Source organism: Lissotriton vulgaris, chromosome 3_1 (assembly GCF_964263255.1).
Source record: "Lissotriton vulgaris chromosome 3_1, aLisVul1.2, whole genome shotgun sequence".
NCBI classification, from domain to species: Eukaryota; Metazoa; Chordata; class Amphibia; order Caudata; family Salamandridae; genus Lissotriton; species Lissotriton vulgaris.
Window position 1 is genome coordinate 533,470,322 of NC_141689.1, and position 20,408 is coordinate 533,490,729.

General features: G+C 47.5%; 1 protein-coding gene across 3 annotated transcripts in view; it reads right to left on the bottom strand.

The window, feature by feature from the left end:
- UTP15 (UTP15 small subunit processome component) overlaps nucleotides 1-20,408 on the bottom strand; it is a 226,069-nt gene that overhangs the window by 18,043 nt on the left and 187,618 nt on the right. For all 3 annotated transcript variants that reach the window (XM_086960791.1, XM_086960792.1, XM_086960790.1), the window contains exons 11-12: nucleotides 15,476-15,609; nucleotides 702-760 (exon numbers count right to left, since the gene is read on the bottom strand). In XM_086960791.1, the coding sequence (XP_086816917.1) occupies nucleotides 702-760; nucleotides 15,476-15,609 (193 nt within the window). The remainder of the gene's footprint in view (nucleotides 1-701; nucleotides 761-15,475; nucleotides 15,610-20,408) is intronic.

Here is a 20,408-nt window from a genome sequence, read left to right on the forward strand (position 1 = left end):
GTAGGTAAGAGGCGAGACAGAGAGAAGAGAAAGGCATCGGAGAGGCCCTTCCAGAAGGAGAGAAGAGGAGGAAGAGATTCCGACCGGGTAGAGATGGGAAAAGGATAAAATAAACAAACAAGAACGTTGCTCACAAGCAGAAGATATGGAAATGTGTGCCAGGGGACTGCTTAAATAAGATGCTTTGTATGTGTAAATGTGCTGTTTCGAAATGGAATCAAACGTGGACAGAAGGAAATGAGTGTGTACACAGCTCCAACAAGCCGGAGGGAAGAGAGGGGAGGGGGGAGGAGAAATGCGACACGGCGGGGAGGGGGCGGAGCGGGTCAAATCAACAAACAAGCCGGAGGGAAGAGAGGGGAGGGGGGAGGAGAAATGCGACACGGCGGGAAGGGGAGGGGGCGGAACAGGGGAGGGGGCGGAACGGGGGAGGGGGCGGAGAGGGGACATGCACGCGCCCGTGACTTTTAAGGTCAATGCGCATGCGCATAAGCTTAATGCGCATGCGCATTGACCTTAAAAGTCACGGGCACTGCAAGGAATCGCCACGATTCCTTGCAGTGCAGATAAAGTGTGGATAACTCGCAATACTCTCGCCTTGCTCGATGCGCATGCGCATCGACAGGCGAGACCTAAAAAATACTTGCTTAATGGTGTCACCTAAAAATCAGCTCAGTTTCACACAAAGTTTCAACGCTTACCAACAAGCAGCTCTGCAACATGGATTAGAACTGGGGCAAATCTGGGCTCCACGGCGTGCCTGAGGAAGAAGAGCAAATCATTTTCTTTTGCATTTTGTGTCTCAGTTAAAAAGAATTGCTGTAATTTTTCTACAGCCAGAACAAAAGAAACTGATACTGAATGCACACAAGTTTAAAAATAAACAAAAACGAACGACAGTTTAGGTAGATTTCTAACAGAGTATTTACAGAGATCCACAAGAGTACAAATGGAACTGTAAGCAAAACCTACTTTTACATGACTATTCATTCTATACAAAATCTTGTGGACAGCCTGCAAGAGTAATTGTGGCAAAAATTGTGCCTCACAACATGAGGGTATTTTTCACTAGGAATATTTTTGCAGATTTTTCATACCCAATTTATGTTTTTATCAGGCTGTTAGCTATTACGTTAAGGTGTGCATTTTGGGTTGAAAAAAGCTCTGATTGTTTGTGAACATCCAGAGTTATAAATATGTGGGTGTTTGCTACATTCAACAATGGCCAATGCCTTATCACACCTCTGGGAAGACTGATGTACCCACCCTTACACACAATGTAATGCTATGGAAAATCCAAAGCACTGGCAGATTCCATGTGATACTGCTTCATATGCACTCACAAATGGAAACAGATAAAGATTCTATTAATCAAGACATACCATTTGTGATCTGAACTGGGCCATAAATCACCTAAGGTTTTCAAAACAAAAATATCAGAAATTGTTCATATTACATTCTACTTAAAAGCACCTAAAATAAGCTGTACACAATAGAAACTACAAATGCTCAAAAGGGGGAAAACCAAGACTGTCAACTCAAACATTTCTGTATTACCTAATTAAAGGGCTGAACAACGTAGAAATAATATGGAATTTAATCAGCTACCGAAGAGGTTTTAGATTTAACGGAGGCACAGGCTTCTTCCTGGGCGATGAAGCCTATTTTCTTTAATTATGCCACAAAAATTAAACTGCCTTATTTACTCAACCTCTCTCCCCACAGGCATCTCTGAACGAAATATCAACCTCAATAAATCAAGTAAAATGTACAAATGTCAAGAGTGAGAACTTTAATGCAAGATAATTGGCTCTAATGCACATATGCCAACAAGTAATCCCTGTTATGTTAAAAAAGTTTGTAAAGGGGCAGACAACATTACTCTACAACAGTCACCTTGGCGCCCGGCACGCAGGAAGATATGGAACACACTTGATAACTACTTCAGCGCTCATAAACCTCCGTGAATGGCCCAGGATCCTGACCATACACACTCTGCTTAGTGGCCCCAAGACGGGTTGGGACATCGTGTTTTCTAGTCACTAGGACGTGGTGCACTCTCTTCTTCTTCTTACTACTCTTCCCCTTACTCTTCTTCTTCCTCTTATCTTTATCTTCTTCTCCGTATCTGCTACTTCTCTCTCTTTCCTGACCTTCCCCTTCTCATAGCCTTGTGTTAATAATTAGGGTGCTTGTATAATACTCTGACTCATCTGAACGTGCTAATAATACCTATTCTAACTGCCAAGTTGCTCATCGTTTGTTTTGCTATGTTATCAACATTTCTAATCTCGACTTGTTCAGATGTATGTACACCTGCACCCTGAGTGTACCCACATTGCATCCTTTTGTCTTGTATCCTTGAAATAATCCAATAAAAATATTTGAGACCAAAAAATAAGTTTGTAAAGCGCACGTACACCAAACGGTTTCATGGCGCTGGAGTCCAGGGATTGCTGCAACAGTGTGGGGTTCAGTCATAAGCCTGGCGGAACAGCCAAGTCTTTAACTGTTTCCTGATCCTAAACTGCTTGTAGGAGGTCAATGATTTAATTTCCACAGGGAGAGTTCCAGAAGTGAGGAGCCAAGACCACAAATCTTAGTCCCCCATGTTTCTTACGTTTAAAGGACGGGATGACCAAATAACTCCGATGAGCGAACCTGAGATTCCGAGAGGGGACATAGCGGTGAATCCGAGAGGATATAAATGCTGGGCTGTTGCCATAGAGAGCTTTAAAGTTGATACACCCCAGCTTAAATGCACAGCGTTTGGCTACTGGGAGCCAGTGTAGACTTTCCATTAATAGCTTGACATGGTGCCATCCCTCCTTCTGTATTCTCTGCTGTACAACATTTAACAGGATTATCCAGAATCTACACTTTATGTTAAGTTTTTGAACCTGACATACCATTTTATAAATGCACCTACAATATCTAGCAGGTTATTCGGTCAAAAGTACCACTGCATAAGAGAAAGAGAACAACTGCTTAACTACATTCTGGGGTAGAAGCATTTTTAATAGACTCACATGCATGTATCTCTACAGGCACAAGGTTATAGAATTTTGAAACACAAAAACATTGCTCACTCGTTTGATTTGCCTTGCCTTTCCATTTCATTAGATGGTCGTGCCTCAAATAGGCTCTAATTATGTGCAACGGATTCTCCGGGAAGCCCCTCTAAAAAAGCACCAAGCTAGCTCTATATGTATAGCTCTACAGTGCCAGTTAGGAAAACACACCTTTCCGTCTTCATTGATGGTGGGTCACAAGTAAGTCTAGCTACAATGCCTATGCAGAAGGACTCATTTATATAAGGTCTAAAGTCAAGTGAAAAGTCAGAAATTAACGTGAGATTAATCAAGGAAATAAAGTCAGTTGTAGATTTCCTACACATTTTCAAAATGTGTAATTTGAGCAAGGAGAATTCCTACCAGATGGAAAATCACGCAATAATGTATTAGTGTGTAACTACTGATACTCTTTAGCTAGGATTGGGGAAGACGTTGGGGAATAATCAAAAAGGCATGCGCATTTATGAAATATCAAAACACACATAACTTACTTTTTAGTCTACACATAGTAACCCTGCCTTTCAACGGAAGAGAATAATATAAAGAATTAAGAAGCTAAAAGATAAAACTTTCAAAATGTCGAGGGAAAAATATTCCATGCATGGCTTGCCCACACACTGTATCCATTTTTGAGCAGGCCCACAAGACAGCATTTTTAGGTCTCGAGGCGATTACAGCCCGAAAGCGCTATCTCGCAAGAGACCTATAGTCACCGGCACAGCTTCCCAGGAGACAAGAGATGGCCACGCGCATCTTCAAGAATCGGATCGGAACGGGCGAGCATGCACATCTCCTGGGAAGCTCCAACACACACAGCCACACACACGAGCGCACATACACGCACGCACACATACAGAGACACCCCCCCGCTGCCGCACACATACACACACGCGCGCGCGCGCACACACACACACATGCGAGCGCACCAAGACCCCCCCGCTAACCCCCTCCCCCCTACAGGACCCGACCAACGCATTTACCCATCTCAGACACGTGGACACCGCAGCTCCTTCCGCTTTTACCCCATTCGCGATTGACCGGGGCCCTTGGCTCCTTCCTGCCTCGGCCACCATGAGAGAAATGGTCAGTTACGCAAATAACACCGCCGCCCCCTTTGGCGGGGCCTCCGTCGATAAATTTGCGGAGGGATCAAACAAACGCCAGCAAAAACCAGCAGGACGAGGGGTAAGCGGGGTAAAGGGAGAGGGGCGCGTGCCGCTGCTTGTTTCTAAAGCGCTCAGAAATCTTAGCGCTTCCGTGTAACACTATTGCGTGTTTAGTCTGCAAAAGAATCAGTGGAAATCGCAACTAGACGTAAATAACGGCCTCTTATTGGAAGATGCAAATCCTACGTAACAAGAACGTAATACGAAGTGTTTTACAGTTGGCAAAAGGGTTCAGAAAATTACACGTGTCCCCGTTGTATTCCGATCATGGGCTTGACGGTCGTGGGTTCGAATGCCAGTATCATCCACTCTCTCTGCCGACTTCCGTAAATGACTTGCTTTTAAATATGGAAATATTAACGCGATGTTTGCAGCTCAAACGGAATAGCGCTCCGAACGGCTGTATGCAGCGCTATAAAAGACAAGTTATTGTTCAGACTCGTAGTAAACCATTCCATTCGCCGTGATGAGATCTGCGCGTCGATATATCTTACATTGCCAGGGAAGTTTTCAGGCACTAAGCATAGTAGATAAATGAAAACATCTGTATACTGCCCTGAGAGGAAACGATCCCTATGTTCTATTCATTGGAGCGACTGCGGGTTAATATGTGTGACGTCGTAAATACGGCACTCAGTTCATTTAGACATTTTGGCCAAAAGCTTTGTACACTAGCGTCTCGGGAATACTGCAATCTAGCGCTCAACGCGGTCGGACAGCTTTGTTTCATCCTCTCGAGCACAGACCCTAGGCACAAACGCAGGGGCAACCCTGACACCCAAAAGCTCACTTACGTACATTTGTAGTAAAACCATACATTTTTAAGGTAGTAAACATTTTACTAACTTACATGCACACATCTAATACATTTTGGGGCATATTTACTAACATTACACACAACGCAAGGCCACAAGCAAAGTTGCTGCGCTGCGTGAAACAGAGAAATGTTGGCACATCTACAAAGATATTGTGCATTTCTGCTGCCTCCTAGCGCTGGCTCGCACCAATGCATGTGCCCTTGCACCACACAGAGCCACACACACAACCACACCCACACCACCACACACACAACCACACCCACAACCACACCCACACCACCACCACACCCTCCCACCACCACACCCTCCCACCACCACACCCTCCCACCACCACACCCTCCCACCACCACACCCTCCCACCACCACACCACCACACACGCCCCGCACCCTCCCACCACCACACCCTCCCACCACCACACACGCCCACCACCACACACGCCCACCACCACACACGCCCACCACCACACACGCCCACCACCACACACACTCCCACCACACACACTCCCACCACCACACACACTCCCACCACACACACTCCCACCACACACACTCCCACCACACACAAACAGAACACACACAACACCACATGCAAAATCACACGCACAACCACCAGGACACAACCACACACACAACCACACACACAACCACCCAACCACAACCACATACACACAACCACACATACACACAACCACACATACAACCACACACACAACCACCCACACACACAACCACCCACACACACACAACCACCCACACACACACAACCACCCACACACACACAACCACCCACACACACAACCACCCACACACACAGTCGGTGCACACTTTCAACAGGCACAGACACCATCACTCATCCGTACACTCTTTCACTGGGCACAAACACCACCAGCCGTCAGTGCACGCTTGCACTGGCACACACCACCAGCCGTCAGTGCACGCTTTCACCAGGCCCACACACATCACCAGGCCCACACACACCGCCAGCCATCAGTGCATGCTTTCACCAGGCACTGACACACCACCAGCCGTCAGTGCATGCTTTTACCAGGCACACACCACCAGCTGTCAGTGCATGCTTCCACCTGGCACACACACAATCAGCCGGCAGTGCAGACTTCCACCAGGCATACACACCATCAGCGCACAATTTCTACAGGCAGACACACCACCAGCCATCAGTGCACACATCAATTGTTAACGCATCCACAATTAACTATTGTAGCAATCTTAGTATGGCGCACTTTACTTTTAAACATATTCATCTAAAGCGCAGGCCACCATTGCTACAAAAATCAATACACATTTTTTGGCCTACAATTTATAGACTTTTGTTGCAATTGGTGTTGCAATATTTAGCAATGCCAATAGCTCAAACTTAATTAATGCGAGACCTATTGCATTGCAAATGCTTGTTATATGAGGTTATGGAGTAGCCCAATTTCCTGGCTTACAGATTATCTTGACGGGCAAGCAGTGTTGATGATAAATACAATTGGATCACATTTTGCATAGAAGATCCTCCATCTAGATTAAAAAAAGAGATCTCTCCTTCAAAGTACACCCACCACCACCACACACTCCCACCACCACACACTCCCACCACCACACACACACTCAACCACACACACACCCACACACAAACACAACCACACCACACACACACCCACCACACACTACCACATGCACAACCACCAGCACACAACCACACACACCCACAAGCACACACACACCCACAAGCACACACATACAACCACACACACATACAACCACAACCACCCATACAACCACACACACAACCACCCACACACAACCACCCACACATAACCACACACACAACCACACACACAGTCAGTGCACGCTTTCACCAGGCACAAACACCACCAGCCGCCAGTGCACTCTTTCACCGGGCCCAAACACCACCAGCCGTCAGTGCACGCTTGCACTGGCACACACCACCAGACGTCAGTGCACGCTTTCACCAGGCACACAGACACACCACCAGCCGTCAGTGCACGTTTCCACCAGACCCACACACATCACCAGGCCCACACACACACCACCAGCCGTCAGTGCATGCTTTCACCAGGCACAAACACACCACCAGCCGTCAGTGCACGCTTTTACCAGGCACACACCACCAGCTGTCAGTGCACGCTTCCACCTGGCACACACACCATCAGCCGGCAGTGCACACTTCCAACAGGCATACACACCATCAGCCATCAGTGCACAATTTCTACAGGCACACACACCACCAGCCATCAGTGCACACATCAATTGTTAACGCATCCACAATTAACTATTGTGGCAATCGCAGTATGGCGCACTTTACTTTTAAACATATTAATCTAAAGCGCAGCAAGCCACCATTGCTACAAAAATAAATACACATTTTTTGGCCTACAATTTATAGACTTTTGTTGCAATTGGTGTTGCAATATTTAGCAATGCCAATAGCTCAAACTTAATTAATGCGAGACCTATTGCATTGCAAATGCTTGTTATATGAGGTTATGGACTTACAGATTATCTTGACGGACAGGCAGAGTTGGTGATAACAAATACAATTGGATCACATTTTGCATAGAAGATCCTCCATCTAGATTAAAAATAAATGAGATCTCTCCTTCAAAGTACAGGGGGGTCTAAAACCAAGCATCCCTGCACTCGCAGGTTTTGCACTTCACGCAGGTGTGTTACTAACAAAATGATGCTGTTGTATGGAACTCAAATCCATAGACTCACTGTGTGCTTCTATAGTGCCCCTTCATACTAGTTTAGATCACAATGGTTTGTTTCAGACAGGGACTAAAGTGATATATTAGGACTGTTAGTCCTCTTTCCAAAGACAACAACAATAACATGAACCACCTGTACAAAGAAAACTAGACCTGGAGCTCTATAAACCCACTAACCCGTTATGGAGTGGGGTGGATTAAAGTAAAACGAGCTAAGTATCACTAATCTCTCCTGAGGCGAGGATGAGTGGCACAGGGGAAGGCCTCCCGATCCACCTTATCAAGAACTGCTTTAACGCATGAAGGTGCTGGGAAGTCGTTAGAAAAGTGACACAACTCATTCGGATATAAAGATACTTTAGACCTGTTTAAACACACCGGAAATGTAAGGTGACTAAGATCAAATTACTTATAACCACTGACCTTACTCTAAGTTTTATTCCAAGGTTTCTTTGCTCACTGTGAGTCACCCTAAGTGCCATAGGCACGCCTGGATCATTATCAATAGCCACTTAATTTGCACATTGTTGTTGAGGCATAACAAGTGAAACATTGGTACAGGGATTGCTTGCGTTTCCATCCCTACATCCTTAAGGGGTGTGGCCTAGCATTTCTGGCATTCCAGAAATTTTAGGCTTGCAGAGTAAAGCAGATGCCAGACAACAATTAGACAGTTTTGTGGCTGCATATGCATTTATGCAACTAAATGGCAACCTGAAACTTAATAACCTGCTATGGCTAGTTTCCATATGGGGGAACAGCTGGCTAATAGATTCTTGTAGACATACATTGTATCCTTTGGAAGTTTTAACTTGTCTAAATGTTATACACTTATATTCTATTAGGATTCAGCCCTCAAAATACAATAAGGCTGTTTTAGAATGCGAGGAAAACCTACTGTCCCATAAAAGAGCCCAAACACGAAGCGGGTGGTCAATAAATTAAACAGCACTTGGAAATCTCATTCTTGAATCGGCATTACTTTTGAAACCTTGCTAACTGCAATGTTTTGACAGCTCAGACTCATGTCATGTTGAATTCCTCTTTTTAAAAAGAGTAACACATTGCTCATATTGATACCTGCTTTGACTGCCAGACATCACAGGCAAACATATTGCAGATGTATAGCTGTGAAAGGCGAGGCCTTGCACAAACAGGAACAGTAGGATTCTAAAGAATTTTTGGACCCCAACCTAATTGTTCAAGTCTATCATAAGAATGCTGTTGGTAGATCGGATTTTCTTGTGGTAAATTGTTTTGAGCGATGCAAACCACTGAGGCAGCTTGCAGGTGTCATTTCCCAGAAAATGTTCAATTATCCTACACTACTCTTTTCTGAAAATTCAAGTAAACTCTTCTAAGTTCCAGATTCAATTATGGAGGACCACCCTTTAAATTAAACATTCATCTTATCTTTTCTTCTATTTGTCATGCTTACACGATTCCCATCATCCTTGCATGATGTTTCCCCATCCAAACCTAGGTGCATCTCTTTCGCTCACACGAGTTTTAAAACCTACCTACACCTTCAGCTTTTTTGCGACCCATACACTAATATTTTCCTATTCACATTCTAATGTTATTCCTTCTATCTCTCGGTGTTCTCATTTTTTTCACCAAAGGTTTTGGCCCCCAGACGTTTTGGCTTAAGAAAAACACAAGTCACCCCTCTCTTCAGAGAGGAGCTGATGAGCGCGAAGTGACATTGCAGGTCGGGAGACTAGTTACTTAAACGGAGTTGGTGGAGGATTAGTAGTTAAAGGTATTAAAAAGAACATAGAGCTTGAATGTCTGTATGTGTCAAAGTAGAATTACAGATCGCACAACGCAGGAGCAAGACAAAGGCAACATGCAAATCTCCAAATTGTTTCGCTAAAAAATGGAAAAGGTTACTTGCCTGTGGCAATTTTGAAGTGTGAATATTTTTCTGGATTCAGATTCCTTGCATTATTTCGCCATCTAGAGACTGCGCTCGGGATTGCTGCAACTCCACACAGTAGCATCCTAGGACCGGTTTCTGGCTATCAGGATAGCTGAAGACAGCTGATAGCCAGAAACCAGTCCTAGGATACTTGATTCCGGTCCAGGGAAGACATGACTTGCAAGTTCGGGCTGGACTGTTCCCAAGAGGCACAGGGTCAAGGCTATCTGTGACTGGGGGTGAATGTTTTGCCACTGTGCAACATTCCGTCCATCATCTTGTGTGTTTTGCTGTTCACCCTATGTGGGAAGGGTATGTCCAGACGTGGGTCCCGTGCTCACTACGCCACTGGAGTCAAGCTATCCTGGCTGAAGACAGCTGATAGCCAGAAACCGGTCCTAGGATGCTTGATTCCGGTCCAGGGAAGACTCGACTTGGCAGTTCGGGCTTGACTGTTCCCATGAGGCACAGGGTCAAGGCTGATTTGCATATGGCCATGTCTGAACTGGGGTGGCTTGGTGAGCAAAATAACGATGGATTAAACCCAGATCTGTGAATGGGGGTGAATGTTTTGCCATTGTGCAACATTCCGTCCATCATCTTGTGTGTTTTGCAGTATGGGTTAATCAGCACGTTGAGGCCATGCAGGGGTCTTTAATGGAGATATTCACAGTGAAGGCCAGTGTGGCCCCTTTTTCCCTGGTGGAATGCACTCGGTTTGTTTCTCTCTCGGGTGTAGCAGGTCTGAATGATTTGTACAAACCATCATGATACCCCAGGAAATCCCTATTAACTGGTGCATGGAGATAAAGAATTGCTCCCTTTTCCTTATTGACTTGATTTTCTGTAGGCATTACACTACTGCGTGGGTACTCGCAAGCTTTCTCTTGGGGGGCCACATTTACAGTGTGGTTTGTGGGCAAGGGTTACCCCCCCTCCTTCCCGCCCTGGTGGTGGCGGGAGGGAGGGGGAGGGAGGGGGGAGGGGGGGGGAAGGGGGGAGGAGCAAAAAAAAGTGACCTTGCGGTTGAACACAGGCCCCTGCAGCGGACACCTTTGTCCACTGAGCAACCAGACCCGGCATACACACATCTCTCTCTCCCTCCCTCTCAATCTCTCTTTCTCTCCCTCCCTCTCGCCCTGTCGGTCTCCCTCACTCTGTCGGTCTCCCTCACTCTCACGGTCTCCCTCACTCTCTCTGTCTCCCTCACTCTCTCTGTCTCCCTCACTCTCTCTGTCTCCCTCACTCTCTCTGTCTCCCTCACTCTCTCTGTCTCCCTCACTCTCTCTGTCTCCCTCACTCTCTGTCTCCCTCACTCTCTGTCTCCCTCACTCTCTGTCTCCCTCACTCTCTCTGTCTCCCTCACTCTCTCTGTCTCCCTCACTCTCTCCCTCGGTCTCTCTCAGTCTGAATCTGTCTTCCTCTGTCTGTCGCCCTTCTCCCTCTGTCTCCGTCTATCTGTCTCACTCCATTGGTCTCCCTCTCCGTCTCTCTCTGCCTCTATCTGTTTGTCCCGTTCTCTGCCTCTATCTGTCTCTGTCTGACTCTGTTTCTATCTCTGTCTCTCTTTTTCTGTCTCTCTCTCTATCTGTCTCCCTCTCCGTCTCTCTGTCTCTCTCTGCCTCTATCTGTCAGCCCCGGTCTCGGTTTGTCTCTGTCTGTGTCTATCTATCTCTGTCTGTCTCTATCTCTGTCTCTGCCTCTATCTGTCTCTGCCTCTGCCTCTATCTGTCTCTCTCTCTGTATCTATCGCTGCCTGTCCCTGGTTCTGCCTCCATCTGGCTCTGCCTCCATCTGGCTCTGTCAGTCTGTCCCTGTCTATCTCTGTCTCTATCTGTCGCTGCTTCTATCTGTCTGCCCCTGTCCCTGCCTCTGCCTCTCTCTGTCCCTGCCTCTACCTCTCTCTCTCTCTGTCTCTCTCTCTCCCTCCCCCGGTCTCTGCCTCTATCTGTCAGCTCCTTTCCCTTTCTGTCTCTATCTCTGTCTCTGTCCCTGCCTCTATCTGTCCCTGCCTTTATCTGTCCCGGTCTCCCTCTCTGCCTCGGTCAGTCTGCCCCTGTCTCTGCCTCCATCTGTCTCTGCCTCCATCTGTCTCTGCCTCCATCTGTCTCTGCCTCCATCTGTCTCTGCCTCCATCTGTCTCTATCTGTCAGTTTGTCCCTGTCTCTGTCTCTCTTTGTCTCTATTTGTCTCGGTCTGTTTCTGTCTCTATCTGTTTCTGTGCCTCAGTAAACATCACATCATAGGATCTTAATGCACTCCTCACCCAGCTCTCACTCCTTGCTGCCCTCTGTCACCTCACCCGGCTCTCACACCCTGCTGTTCTCCGTCACCTCACCCGGCTCGCACTCCTTGCTGCCCTCAGTCACATCACTCGGCTCTCACGCCCTACTGTCCTCCGGCTCTCACTCCCTGCTGTAATCTGTCACCTCACCCGGCTCGCACTCCTTGCTGCCCTCCGTCACATCACCCGGCTCTCACACCCTGCTGTCCTCCGTCACCTCATCCAGCTCTCACTCCCTGCTGCCCTCCGTCACCTCAACCAGCTCTCACTCCTTGCTGCAATCCGTCACCTCAACCGGCTCTCACTCCCTGCTGTACTCCGTCATCTCATCCGACTCTCACTCCCTGCTGTCCTATGTCACCTCACCTGGCTCTCACACCCTGCTGTCCTCAGTCACCTCACCGGCTCTCACACCCTGCTGTCCTCCGTTATCTCATCCAGCTCTCACACCCTCCTGTCCTCCGTCACCTTACCCGGCTCTCACTCCCTGCTGTCCTCGGTCACTCTGATTTCACAGCTTGGATCAAAGCGCATATAATTAATTGTCCTAAAACACAGGACTTATGTTTGTGCTCACTTTCAAATTCTACACACCATTATCTTCATGTTCCAATTGGCGATTGCTATGTCTGTGATTGTGTTACTTGTTGTTGTTGATGGGCTGTAACTGGAAAAAAACATTTCTCTTCCTCTCTAACTCTCTCTCATTCTGTTTCTCTCTTCTGCTGTCTCTTTTCTCTTCATCTGTGTCCTCTTTCTCTTTACCTTATTTTCCTGCCTGTGGCTGCGTTTCTCCATGTATTGTCTCTTTTCTAGTTTTTTGCTTTATCCTCCCCATCATTCTTAACAGGACACACTGACATAGCTTGCATGACTCTTTTTAATGGAAAATCCCAGTGAAATGCAAGGCCACGTGCAGCATCACCTAGTTGGCTTTGGCAATTATATGATTATTCCATGTTACTTTCTGACACACGTAATACCAAGTTAGCTATTTACCCCTCCATTATACAGCAGCCCCCAATTTCCTTTGCAGTTGGCCATCCACTTTCACCCTCTGTCACCTCACCCCGCTTGTGTCATCCCGGGGCTGAGACAGCTTCCCGGGCGCACACACAGACGCACCAGAGTACTTCACAGATTTTAAAAGACCATTTACTGCTAACACAGCTTTGTTGTATTTCACCTCTTCTTACTGCCCCTGTGGCTCCACTCTGCCTATCGCTGCGGCCCCCACAGAGCAGAGTCTCTTGGAGTCTGCGCTGCTGCGGCGGTGTTTGCTGACACTCCTTAACAAAAAAACACACAGGTACAATGTCTGCAAGGTCAGCGGGCCGCCAAGGAAGGCTTGCCGGGCTGCTGGCGGGCCGTACTAGGAGTACAACCGCGCACTACTGCTTTCCTTGTGTCTAGCGCGTTCAGTGATCTTTATATCTTTATTTATACGAGCTGAAAGAATGCTGGTGGTATTGATTAGTTCACATAACAAAGATACTAGCTCTGGAATGAAGTGGGGGGTTAGCTCTCATAATTACCCTACCTGTGTGTATCTCTGAATGTATGGCTCATGTATAGTAGGAGCTTTCAATTAGCGCACCCTGCATGGAGAGGTGATTGGAAATAAAAAGGCTGTTTTCAGCATTAAGCATTTGAGGCCTCTTCTGCACATCGGTTTCATGAGTTGTGCCAGCACCAGGTTAAGGTCCCACATTGGCATGGGGGTCCACCTTGGTGGTGCAATCCACATCATTCTTTGTAGGACCTTTTTAATCACAGGTATGGCAGAAAATGTCTTCCTTGATGCACCTCTGGAGTATGCAACTATAGGTGTACCATACTGGAGGGGTATAAGAACATTGCATCTAACATGATACATCACGTATATGATGTTAGTCATAATCCCCGTCAGGCCATGCAGCAGGTTTTCTTTCTTGCATCAATGGATGACCCTGGTCCATTGGCTTCATGGCAATTGCGTGTGGTTGGCCAGCTGACCCGCATGAGTACCCTCACACACCTATTTTGGAGACCTAGGTGATCAAAACCGAGGTCTTCAGGAGCCATACATACTACTGGTCAGGCTGGATGGCTCCCGGAGGTGCACTAGCCTTTCTTGAAGGATAAAAGTTTTTGAAATACTGCAATTTTAATCATCCTGCCTTCTGCCATCTCCACTGGATCCAAATAGCATGAATGTCCAGCCCACTGTGGGTCAACTGGAAACAGAATCCTGTTTGTGCGCATGTGTTGTCCACTACTGCTATTAAAAGGATCAGTGGAAAGGCCTACGCAAACATATCTGACAATTTTATGGACAGTCACTCCCTTTGGAGTTGAGTATACCTGAATGTAAAGTTTTGAAATTTTGTGTTTGCATACACTGCACTATTTGTGGGCTTCCCCAAGTATGGAAGATTGTGTCTTTCCACCTCTTGGTTATGCTCCCTCTTGTGAGAAATTCATTCTTGCCAGCTTAATCGGTTTGCTTCCATATTTTGCTGCCCTGACAGGTGTAGCCCTATTAGGGATATCTCCCTTTGAAGTGCTAGACTGGACAGGACATATGACTTCATGTACCCTGCTTGTTCAGTTGGATTTCAAAGTTATGCTTTCCGTTTGGATTTGTTCTACCTTTACCAACATCAACTTGTGAAAAGCATTCAATGTTAGGAAAACTGTCTTTAGTTGTGTGGTTTACAGCCTATTGAGGAGTACAGCACACCATCTTGTGTGGAATGCTTCCATGGAGATGGTTATTGTGGGGTATGGCTGTTGGATTAATCTGCCTAATGTGTTTTCTGCTGTCCACCACAGTAGCTCTCTGTTCAATTTTGCTGTCAGATGTATATCCTGAATTCTCAAATATGCAGCTACTACTAAAATGCATTTTAAAGTTAAAGGAGGCCTAGGAAATGTTATCGCCTTGGCTATGCATTTTCTGACTCCATGTGGATGTAGCCCAAAAGAAAAAAAACGTTCTCTCCAGTGTTTTTAGTTCTGGTCATCTATTTTTCGATGTCTGCTGTTTCATTGTAGATTTGCTTGATTTGATCCAGGTCTCTGCACCACCTCCTCCTCCTCAACGATCCATAACCTGGGGCTCCAAACCTTGCTTTGAACTCAAGGGCAGAAAAGATTCTGAAAATGGCAACCAAGCGCTGGTGCTTTGCAGGTTTACTTTCAATTTCATAGGGGATTAGTACTGCAAACCTCTAGTGGAATCCCAATTGGAAAAAAGGGGGTATAAGAAAAAACTCTCGTTGTGGATACAACTACTAGATGGCGGAATAATGGACAGCATGCAAATCCAGAAACAGTAACTGGACAGGGAGTTGGAAAGATAAAGGGGTGCAAATTATCTGAAAGCATCTGGGAAGAAGTAAAAGGAAATGCAAGATCCAGAGGCTTATATTTAATTAGTCTGACTACCCAAATGATAATACTTTTTTGCATGTTCAGTGAATAAACTCTTACCTTAGTAAGAAACCAAGTAATAAACTGAGCTGTTTTTCATCCCTTCCTGCAAGGGCATTTTTGAGTGTACCCCTGCGGTTTAATTCCTGCATTATTGCCACGGTCACTTCCGGCGTTTTCACTCTTACATTGGGCTGTGAAATGACCAAAATACATCAAATATTATAACAAAGAAAGCAATAATGCAACTCAACCTCACTACCTGGTTCCCACACTACAGGTGTACAGTTAACAGCAATATCTGCAACTTAATATTCTTGATTTTTTCGGTATTTTTGTAAATGCTAAAAAGATTTACATGAAATGTGCGAGGGCAAAAAGCAGGTTAACAATGTTAAAGACCAAAGTCACATACTTTAAATCTCTACATGATTAGAATGGAAGCACAACAACATAAAAAAGGAAGAAAGAGTTACTTACCTTCGGTAACAATATATCTGTAAGAAACATAGGTTAGTTGTAGATTCCTTACCTTAGAATTACCCCCAGGTGTCAGACTGGATACGGAAAGTTTTTCGTCAGCAGTACCCCTGCGCGTCGGAAGGTGGCATCGGTTGACTCCGCATCCGTCGTCGGCGTCGCCAGGGATGACGTCACGGTAGCTACACAGATGCCGCCCTTGCGCACTCACGTCAGTTTGTTACACGACTTTCCATGCCAGAAGTGCAGAGCCATGCAAGACACTGACCACTGGTGCCCTGAAAAAAAGTCCTTAACCCTAGAAGTCAGTTCGCAGAACGGGGAGGATGGGTGGGCATTAAGGAATCTATAACAAACCTATGTTTCTTACAGATATATTGTTACCGAAGGTAAGTAACTTGTTCATCCGAAAGAAAGTTATAGATTCCTTACCTTAGAATAGATACCCCAGCAAAACCAACCCGGGAGGTGAGTCTGCAAACTAAGTTCACACCCGAAAGTCCTAGAGATTAGAACTGCCAAAGAGACTGTTTTTCCGGACTTGGCTGTCCAGGCAGTAAAGCTTGGTGAAAGTGTGCAGCTAGGCCCACATAGCTGCCTGACAGATGTAATTTAGTGCGATTCCATGTCCCAAAGCAGTAGTAGCTACCGTCGCTCTGGTGAAATGGGCACGCAGCCCCACTGGAGGCTCCTTCTTTGCCAAAGAATAGCAGGCCTTGAAGCACAGAACTACCCAGCTGGAGATGGTCCGCTTGTGCACAGCCTGACCTTTCTTAGTGCTTGTGTAACCAAAATAGAGCTGGTCGTCCACCAGGAATCGTTTGGAGCGATCCAAGTAGGAGGAGAGTTCATGTTTTGGATCCAGACGGTGGAGCCTCTCTTCCGCTTTTGAAGGATGCGGAGGCAGAAAGAAGGTGGGCAAAGTGATGGTTTGGCCAATATGAATAGAAGTGTCCACCTTTGGAAAAAAGGAAGGTAGAGTTCGGAGGACGACCTTGTCCGGATGAACAGCCAGAAAGGGAAGATTGGAGGACATAGCTTGTAGCTCACTCACCCTGCGGGCAGAGGTGTTGGCCACCAGAAAGGCAGTTTTTAAAGCAAGAAGTTCGAGAGGACAGTTATGCAGTGGCTCAAAGGGAGCGCTCATAAGATGTGTTAGAGCCTAGTTCAAGTCCCACTGGGGCATTACGAAGGGAACAGGAGGAAACAGATGAGTAATGCCCTTAAGAAATCTATTTACAACAGGGGACTTGAAAAGAGAAGGCTGATCAGGGAGCATGAGGAAGGCTGAAATGGCAGAGAGGTAGTTCTTAAGAGTGCTCGGAGCAGAGCGAGACGTTGTGGGGCACCCCTTTCATAGCTACGAAAGGGACGAAAGACAGACTGCGCAGGGTGGGTGGTGGAGAGGCCCAATGACCTGTCCATAGCCCGAGAGTCCTCTAGCGCACTGTCTGCCTTGTCATCGAAAAGGTGACAGCCATCAAAGGGCATGTCCATAAGGGTGGATAGGACATCCCCAGAAAAAACTAGTCTAACGCAACCAGGCGTAGCATCGAAGGGCTACTGACGTGGCACTCGTCCTGCCAAGTGCGTCGGTGGTATCCTGCCCACAGTGTATGGTAAAGTTCGCTGCATCTCTCCTCTCGGCAACTGCATGGGAGAGCACAGCCCCGGCATCCTTCAGGCACTGAGGCAGCACTCGCGCCACTGTATCCCACACAGAGTGGGAATAACAGCCCAACAGACATGCAGTGTTTACTGACCGCAGTCCCATGCTGGAGGACGAAAACATCTTCTTCCCAAGTTGGTCCAGCTTTTTGGATTCCCTATCAGATGGAGCGGTAGGGAAGACAACTTTGGATGGAGAGGCTTGGACCACCAAGCGCTCAGGGGTGGGTTATTGGGAGAGGAAAGTGGGGTCGCCCGGGGCCGGGCGGTGATGTCAGGCAATCATCCTATCCACAGGGCCTAGATCAAGTGCCCAAAAGGATGTCTGTTAGAGCTTCATTGACAGGCAGCAAGGGCTCCGAAGAGCTCACTGCCGGCTGAAGCACCTCTGTCAGGAGGTTAGTCCTGACTGCCACCGTAGGAAGCTCGAGGTGGAGAGCCTCTGCCGCCCTACACAACACCACTGCGTATGACGCTCCTCCTCCCTAGCCATGGTAGGAGACAACATGCCTAGGTCTGGGGAGGTATCCAGACCACTGGCATCCCCCAGTTCCTCTCTCCAGTCCGGATCGTAATCCAACTGGTCTGTTAAAGGGTTACCAGACCCCTCCCAATCTTCCTCACCCTCCTCTGGCTGCCATTCTGGCTGAAAACGGCCAGGGTCGAACACAGGGACAAAAGTACCCATCGGCGCCGGATCTGGCATCGGACGATGCCGGTCCAGCTACGTGTCCACATCAGGGCGGAAGCCGGGGTCGATGCCGGCTGGGGGTCCAGGCAGCGGACGTGGTGCCTGTGATGCTGACGGAGGTGTAACGAAGTCGACCGGCGCAGACCCAGGCCTGGATCCAAGGGGGCCCAGGGGTGCCGAGGCCGGAGCCGATGGGGTCGAAGGCCTAGGGCCCCCACTCGAGTCCGCAGGGCCCGAAGACACGCCGGCGGAGTCAGGCTGCCCAAAGATGGCATGCATCGCATCGTAAAATTGACGAAGCTAGGCAGGTGTCGCTCTGGGTCCCGGGAAGGGAAGGAAGGGCAGTCGACCCTGAAGGCTCCACGTGCGGGTGCCCCACCACCTGCACTGTTCGTCGCGTCGGCCGATGGATGAGGGGAAGTCGAAGAACGACGATGTTTCTTACACTTCTTTTTGTGTTTCGACTTACCTGACCCTGAGTGCGAAGACTAAGAAGAGGAGTGATGGTGATGACGCGGCGATCGGTCCCACGCCTTCCCACGTAACCGGGACCTTGAGCGACGCGGAGCTGAGTACTGGGCCTCTAGGAGCTTTCGGGACCACTCCTGCAAAGACTTCAAGCCATGGTTTGGCAGTCGGAGCACAACCTTTTGGTCGCACTCCAGGCAGAAGAGGCACAGGGGGTGCGGATCCGTAACCGACATCAGTCGAGTACAGGAACTGCATGCCTTGAAGCCGGGCATCCTTCATGCACCAGGAGTGAATGTAAAACTCAAAAAGGAAGTCAACAAAAGTCACAAAAAAGTCAGTCAAAAAGTGAGTGGGGGTACCTCCCTCTCCGGATCTGCGCTCGCTGGTGCGGAAAAAGAAAGAACTGACGTCAGCGCACGAGGGCGATCACGACGGCGACGGCGACAGATGCAAGGTCGACCAACGCCACCTTCCGACGCGCAAGGGTACTGCTGATGAAAAACTTTCCGGATCCAGTCTGACGCCTGGGGGTAATTCTAAGGTAAGGTATCTATAACTAACTGTTTCTATCAGATATAAAAATACAATTGCTTAATACAAAGTGAAGTGATGAGTTGGCCAATACAATGCACCAGAGATAAAGCATCTTATATCATGTACAGCACAACGTCTCAGTCCCACTTTTTGCAAATGAATATTTTTACTGTGGGCCTTGTGTTAAATATTCTACACCATAATGTTTTTCCAAGTGACAAACAAACAAAATTAGTTACACATTCCCCATAACCCTCAGTTATGTTTGCCTGGATTCATAGCTTTAATTCTATACGACACATTCTGGGAGCTATTATGCACTTCTGAACCACAGCACAAAGATACAGCATTGTTAGCAGTGTTCACATACGTAACTCGCAAGACACTTGCAGGCAGCAGTGGTTTGTAATATGAGTATAAAGAGAGCAGGTGGAAACAGCTCAGGAATCTCTGTGGAGCATTTTTTTTATGACGGGTAGATGGGTTTTGCTATTTCGTGCACATTTTCAGTACGTGGTTATTTAACTTCGAGATGAGGATAGCTTTAATGTTTAAGAACAATGAAGAGGTGTGTCCTCGACTATGATGTTTATTATTGGTTGAACTATATTGCACTTTTCCGAAGGTCTGAGACTCTCGTTGTGACTTCTCCGGACTGGTGAGGTTATTACCCGGGTCGACTTTGAAGACGGGGTGGCTATCAAGACCTGAATTACTTGACCTGTGATCGTTGGTGGAACGTCCGCTGTCCTCTCCGAAGAGGATGGCGTCTTTCACCAGATTTGGTGTACTTTATTGAGGGTGAGTGTTCCGCCAATTTACAGACCCACGTACGAGTTGGTGCACCTACCTGGGTCCGGCACCTGATCCTGGAGGTCTTTGACCCTGGTGACCCCTACAGCGTGACACGTCTCATCTGCTCCTGGCGTCTTAGCGAGCTATGCCTCGCAGGTGGCCTACCTGGGTACAGCGTCCAACTCCTGAGCCCGGAGCTCTTTGGCCCTGCTGGCTCCCACAGTGCGACCGGTAGGCTGTACCACGCAGGCGGCCGGGTTATCAGACCATCTGCTTTGGACTGCCCAGAGCCCACCATTTGTCTAGACAGCAGTGCTAGCGGTTTTAAATGCAGTCCGGTTTCTGGTGTTCACC